The 7,335-nt window shown below is 40.0% G+C and overlaps 1 protein-coding gene across 1 annotated transcript; it reads left to right on the forward strand.

Annotated features, from left to right (window-relative positions):
• Window positions 1-497: 497 nt before the first annotated feature.
• Window positions 498-5,995, forward strand: LOC106583962 (uncharacterized). The gene is made up of 7 exons (XM_014168688.2): window positions 498-2,361; window positions 3,952-4,044; window positions 4,164-4,241; window positions 4,410-4,546; window positions 4,624-4,757; window positions 5,040-5,133; window positions 5,259-5,995. Exons 1-6 carry the CDS (start codon window positions 2,277-2,279, stop codon window positions 5,128-5,130), a joined length of 618 nt encoding a protein of 205 aa, XP_014024163.1. The 5' UTR covers window positions 498-2,276; the 3' UTR covers window positions 5,131-5,133; window positions 5,259-5,995.
• The last annotated feature ends 1,340 nt before the right edge of the window (window positions 5,996-7,335 follow it).

The following is a 7,335-nucleotide window of genomic DNA, read 5'->3' on the forward strand; positions in this document are numbered from 1 at the left end:
GAGAGGTGGGCCATTTGCCGTGGCAGAGTGGCCATTAGCCAAGCTAAATGGCCAGAAAGAATCTGGACCAGACAGGTCTACTCACAGGGCCAGTAGACCATAGCACATAGAGCCAGGCTGGCCAAACACATACACATGCACGCACACACACACTCATGCAAGCATGCACATGCACACACACACTCATGCAAGCATGCACTTGCACACATACACACACTCATGCAAGCACGCACATGCATGCACACTCCAACGCACATACACACACACATACATGTGCATGAATGCATGCATGCATGCGAGCACACACACACATCACATACCCACAGTTGTGTAAAGTAAGGAAATAGAAATACTTTGTTAATGTACTTAAGTCGTTTTTTAGGCTATCTTTACTATTTATATTTCAGTCGACTTTTACTTAACAACATTTTTTTTTACGTATAATTTTACTCCGATACATTTCCCCTGACAGCTTCGTTACTCGCTTCACAATCAAATCAATCTGAAGCTGGAAGAAGAAAATGATTCATGTTGGAAAAAAGAAGCAAGCAATGGCGCACCCATGGGTGAACTTGTTTTGCAAGGCAGCATTCGACGACATGCACCCACCGGGAGCATGTCACTTGCAAAACAGTCATCCACTCAGCAGTACTTTGCCCAAGCAAGTCCGAAATAGCACAATCAGGCCTGAAATCGTTCTACCACCACCACCTCCTGATGAGGACGAACACCCTTGGCCATATCTAAAATAAATGTTTTATTTTCTCAGAATGAAGGAATCATCCTACAGGATGAAATGTCTGTTATGTTTACTAAAAGTTCAGGAAATACTAGCGTTCGAGAACTCGCCGTCGAATCGAAAATTTAATCTAAGAACACATTGAGGTAAGCCTACTGTTAGCTTGCCAGCTAGCTAGAATAATGTTAGCATGCTAGCTAACATTAGCTAACCTAGCTAGCTTGCCCACAGTTACTAATGCAACAAGCCGTGTTAGTTGATGCTAGTTAATCCTATACCTAAATAGTTCACTAGCTAGTAGCTACCTACTTTAACTGAAGCTTTGTTAGCTAATGCAATCTAAATAAACTAACGTTCGCTAACTAGCTAGCGTAGTAGTTTTTGAATCTGGGCACATTTTAGTCAGCTAACGTTAGTCTAGCCAAATACATTTTCTCTAAACACCCCTGGTCAAGCTAGCTAGCTAACGTTAACATTCAAATGTTAGCTAACACCCACTAGCTTAGCTAGTTAGCTAGCCATTTTATTAATTGTGTTAGTTGATCAATTTGTTCTTCTTACCTAGCTAATTACTGTAGACTTAAGATATTGACATAACCTACAAACTAGATCAATGAAATTTTTTTACATTTTACATGTTTACAATTAACATTGTAAAATTAAATGGTCACAAATTCTCACTTAACTAATGTTGTTTATATGTTTAAAATTAGGATCCTATACCTTAAGTATTGTGGTGAAGTATGTAGTCCAAGGGCTCCAAACATTCACTGTTGTAGAACAAGAACCGTTCAGAGAGTTTGTCCAGGATCTGCAGCCTAACTCAAAGATCATATCAAGACCCTCTCTGCGCTCCAGGGTTGTTGATAACCTCCAAGAAAATGAAGAAGGTGACTGAGGCCATGACAAGTTGACCACATCGCCACCACCACTGACTGCTGATCTGCAAGAAGACGGAAATTCATTGGTGTTACAGCCCATTGGATAGACCCTGAAAGTCTCAACAGATGCTCTGCAGCCCTGGCCTGTAAACGGTTGAGAGGCTCGCACACCTTTGTTGGTAGGCGCCATAAATTACATAAATTCTCAGTTCGAAATTCAGGGTAAGATTGTGAGAACAACAGACATCGGCTTTAACTTCTTGAAAGCTTTCCAAGTTTTTTAAGAAGACGAAAATAACGAGGCAGTCGATGTGATGGTGTTGAAGCAGCTCAGCAAGGACAGGAAGATGATGAAGAGGAGGAACAAGAGGAGAGTGAAGAAGTGGAGTTTGTTTATGTGGCAACAATCCTGAATGAAGATGATAGTTTTGAGGACCAGCTGCCGAAGCACCAGCGTTGTGTTAGACACCTACTCAACTTAGTATCTACATTCGATGCCCTGAAAGCATACAAAAAAAGTGTCCTGTTCAATATTTGGCAAGTGCCAAGCACTTTGGAACAAATGAGGAAGATCCACACTTGCAGCCGAAACGGTTGAAGATGCTTGGGACCTCCAGATGCTGCGCCCGAATGCTACAAGGTGAAACTCATGGTTCATGGCTGTAGAAAGGCTCTTGTGGATCATCAAAGACAAAGAGAGGCTGCCGTCAGAGTTCTCTGCACAGACATCGAGGTTTGAATGTAAGTAAGGATTATGTTTTCTTTTATCATAATTTAAGGTCTTGAATGTTGTCTAAATCTGTTGCAGTATTTCCTGATCCTTTGCTTTGGGACTAATAGCTGTTTCACATATTGTAACCATACACTACACAGTAAAAATCACCAGTGTTAAATTCACTGTGTCAAAAGTGATCAACTCCCATAGAGTTGTTTTAGCAACTGGCAGTGCCAAATGACCCCTAGCGTCAGTGCTGATAACTGGTGTTAATTGCTAAGGTATACAATTTTACTCTATTAGTGTAGACTTTTTCTCAGTAAGTGTAAACATCATCACAACCCCACCCATAAATTCAGTTTCTGCGTTCAAATTTCCTCTTTTCTCGACACCATTGTTGGATTAACAAAATCCTAATTTGTTCCACGCAAAGGTGAGTTTTAAATAATTATTTCACTAATATTATTCGTTCATCCACCTCTGGCCTGCTGGCCCCCCTACCTCTGAGGAAGCACAGTTCCCGCTCAGCCCAGTCAAAACTGTTCGCTGCTCTGGCACCCCAATGGTGGAACAAGCTCCCTCACGACGCCAGGACAGCGGAGTCAATCACCACCTTCCGGAGACACCTGAAACCCCACCTCTTTAAGGAATAGCTAGGATAGGATAAAGTAATCCTTCTAACCCCCCCCCTTAAAAGATTTAGATGCACTATTGTAAAGTGGTTGTTCCACTGGATATCATAAGGTGAATGCACCAATTTGTAAGTCGCTCTGGATAAGAGCGTCTGCTAAATGACTTAAATGTAAATGTAATAATTATTAATCTATTTTAATTTAAATACTTGATACTTGGTTGTCAGACTGCAGTGTAACATAAAAAGTAACTGTTTTGATTGCGTGTGTGCAGCTAATGTTAGAGACACTTGCTCTTTCACTTTTTGCACATCTTTGCTAGATAGCTAGCATGCTAACTAACTAGCCCGCCCCTGTCCTGTGCAGTTAGTCTGCTCCACGTGGTGGTTCCATGGGCGCGCGTGTCATTTCAGGACCAAGCTTTTTTTAGCCTCATGCTAGTTTGTTCTCTATTTTTCCGTCTGCTTACTATATATTTATGACTAATATGATTCAAGGTGAGTTGTTTATTTAGCCAAATTATAATTGCATTTTTGACTTGTGTGTGATGCTTATAGATAAATATTGTGACCATTGCATCGACAGCTAGCTAGTCTTAACTAACTGCGTTTCCCACTCGCTTTATGACCAGTTAATTTTGGCGGTCTTGTAAGACTTCTCCTAGAACATGACAACATAATATAGTGACTAGCTGGAATTATGAGTGCATTTTACTGGACTAATTAGGCCATCCATATTTCGGGACAGTGAATGTGAGTTGAGTAGTCTGTTTGCTGTAGTTTTGGACCTGCTTTAAGTAATATCAGACAAGTTATGGTCATGATCCAATATTTTCATAATATACTTTAAAATTAGCATTGCTAAGTAAAGGAGTATTGGTGAAAATGTTTGTAGTCATCCTGATATAATGTGTCATGATTGAAATACAAATGCAATGCCTTTTCATCCATTTTGACCTTATCTCTTACCATTAACTGCTTTCAGACCTAGTCATCATGCTGATCAGGGTGAAATTCAATGGTGAACAAAAATATATCAAGATAATTGACCTGACACTTGAAAATCTTTTGATTGGAGGTAAACTTTTAATTTGTGATTGGAAATAAATGTATTGTGTTCATAGATTTACAATTCAGTCTGATTACTCTTACCATTACAATTCTAATTGTAGATTGTTGTTTTATTGTTTGTCACAGCTTTCCTGAAATTTGAGGCCCACTTACTAGTTTATCAGAGGCACAGCTGTATGATGGGTCTGGAACTGAAGTTGATGGGTATGTGTTTGAGGAGGTGGTGAAATGGCCAGATCTTGGTGTTTTCAATCTCACACTGAACAATGATGCTAAAGGTATATGCTGGTTTTCAAGTCTTGGTTACTTGTGGCATCACTTTCAATATAACCATACATTTGACATGTATTGTATTGTCATTGTGTATTTAAGAATCTTCCCTGATGAGTCCTGCCTCTGCCAGTGCTGTGATGGGTGGTTCAGACCGTGAGTCGGATGATACAATAATTTTGAGCGAGGATGGAAGCCCCTCACGAAAGCCTCAAAGATCTGATGACGAAGCAAAAAATGTAAGTTTGTAATTCATTCTTCAATTCACTTGCCATCAAATTGATTTTTCACTGCTGTTTTTTTTTTTTTTTTACAGCTAATAGAGGGCATACTGAAGAAAAAGCCTGGTGGAGAGGTGGTCATCAAGGAATACTCCAAAACTAACGGCCTGACTGACTGCACCAGACGAAAGATGATCAACATTCTTGTTTTGGAGATGACAGATTCACGGTAAGTTTAAAGGAAAGATTCATAATGAAAATTGTTGAGCATTACTTGCTCCCATATCTGCTGAATGTTAAAAAATAATTTCTTTATCAGTATCACAGTCACATAATTGGTTAGGCTACTGCTAATAGCTACATTGCTATTGGTAGAAGATTTCTCTTGTATCAAACTCGATGGGCATGATACTGATTAAAAAAATCACACCTGATATTTTGCTGGCTGGGGACCAAAGCTGCTCGTGGAGATTCTGATTGCCACCTAAACATAACATTATATTATTGTCAGGACATCACCATCGCGCAGTGTGAGAGAAACGTTTCCACAAGGCATTGTCTCCTTGTTCCCATACCTGAAGGATCCCTACACCACAAATTGATATGTAAGTATACATTACAACTGATAAAGGGCATCTGCGTTTAATTTGTCTGGTATGGTATCTAAGCAAATGGGACTTGGTTATTTGTTTTTTCTTTCAAGATTAGTAACCGTGTTCATTTTCTTAAGGAACATTATTACCACCCTACTAGTGGAGGAGGGTACCTCTCGTATAGAATCAAAACCGTTCAGAGGAATTTGGCTTCATCTGAGAAACGGCCCACTCAACTATACTATGGATTGCCAACTGCTGAGAGGGAGTCCAGTCCATCCACTTTGGCTACTCTGAGTGAAGACTGGTGCAGAGAGACCGTTTCTCTTATGAAGCATTCTTCTGATGAAGAAACAGTCAAACAGAAGATGAAATTGACCTTTGGGTACAGGAAGAAGATGACCCACGACCTGAGTAAATGCTCCACCATTCTAACCAAATTTCCACGCTTTCTGGATGTGAAGGGCTTAGTAAGACTTAAGTTGTATACATTTTGTTGAATTTCCAGATGCCATTTGAGGTTGGCCAGTAAATTTAAACAAAAACAACACTTCCGTAATAGTAGCTCAATTAATGTGTAGGCTGGGGCTTTACTCAAACTCTGTTTTGGAGGTTCAAATGGAATGTTTTATGAGAAAGAAATGTACTTGCACAAAACAAATGTTTTGTTCTTTGTCTTATTTGTTTCATGATTGAACAGATTTTTGTGGTGCTGTTTTTTGAGGGAACATCAGCCACGTTTTTGGAGAGGTGGCCAACTATAATCAAGCATGAATGCTGATGGTTAGATGATCATAATTTGTCATTTACACTACCGTTCAAAGGTTTGGGGTCACTTAGAAATGTCCTTGTTTTTGAAAGAAAAGCTTATTTTTTTTGTCCATTAAAATAACATCAAATTGATCAGAAATACATTGTAGACGTTGTTAATGTTGTAAATTGCTATTGTAGCTGGAAAAGGCTGATTTTTATTGGAATATCTACATACAGAGGCACATTATCACCAACCATCACTCCTGTGTTCGATTACAGGCTCAAAATGGCCAGAAACAAAGACCTTCCTTCTGAAACTCATCGGTCTATTCTTGTTCTGAGAAATGAAGGCTACTCCATGCGAGAAATTGCCAAGAAACTGAAGATCTCGTACAAAGCTGTGTACTACTCCCTGCAGAGAACAGCACAAACTGGCTCTAACCAGAATAGAAAGAGGAGTGGGAGGCCCCGGTGCACAACTGAGCAAGAGGACAAGTACATTACAGTGTCTAGTTTGTGAAACAGACACTTAACAAGTCCTCAACTGGCAGCTTTATTAAATAGTACCCGCAAAACACCAGTCTCAATGTCAACAGTGAAGAGGCGACCCCAGAATGCTGGCCTTCTAGGCAGAGTTCCTCTGTCCAGTGTCTGTGTTCTTTTGCCCATCTTAATCTTTTCTTTTTGTTGGCCAGTCTGGGATATGGCATTTTCTTTGCAACTCTTCCTAGAAGGCCAGCATCCTTCATTAACCTGTTGAGGGTAGGGGGCAGTATTTGCACGGCCGGATAAAAAACGTACCCGATTTAATCTGGTTATTACTACTGCCCAGAAACTAGAATATGCATATAATTATTGGCTTTGGATAGAAAACACCCTAAAGTTTCTAAAACTGTTTGAATGGTGTCTGTGAGTATAACAGAACTCATATGGCAGGCAAAAACCTGAGAAGATTCTGTACAGGAAGTGCCCTCTCTGACCATTCCTTGGGCTTCTTGACTCTTTTTATTGAAAACTTAGGATCTTTGCTGTAACGTGACACTTCCTACGGCTCCCATAGGCTCTCAGAACCCAGGAAAAACCTGAATGACGTCTTTGCAGCCCCTGGCTGAAAAACATTAGCGCCTTTGGTAAGTAGTCTATCAGAGGACAATGAGACTGAGGCGCGTGCACGAGGTGACCCCATGTTTTTATTTTCTCTCTCTTTGTACTAAAACACGGTTTCCCGGTTGGAATATTATCGCTTTTTTACGAGAAAAATGGCATAAAAATTGATTTTAAACAGCGGTTGACATGCTTCGAAGTACGGTAATGGAATATTTAGAATTTTTTTGTCACGAAACGCGTCGGGCGCATCACCTTTCGGATAGTGTCTTGAACGCACGAACAAAACGCCACTATTTGGATATAACTATGGATTATTTTGAACCAAACCAACATTTGTTATTGAAGTAGAAGTCC

This window comes from Salmo salar, chromosome ssa02, assembly GCF_905237065.1.
Source record: "Salmo salar chromosome ssa02, Ssal_v3.1, whole genome shotgun sequence".
Classification (NCBI taxonomy): Eukaryota; Metazoa; Chordata; class Actinopteri; order Salmoniformes; family Salmonidae; genus Salmo; species Salmo salar.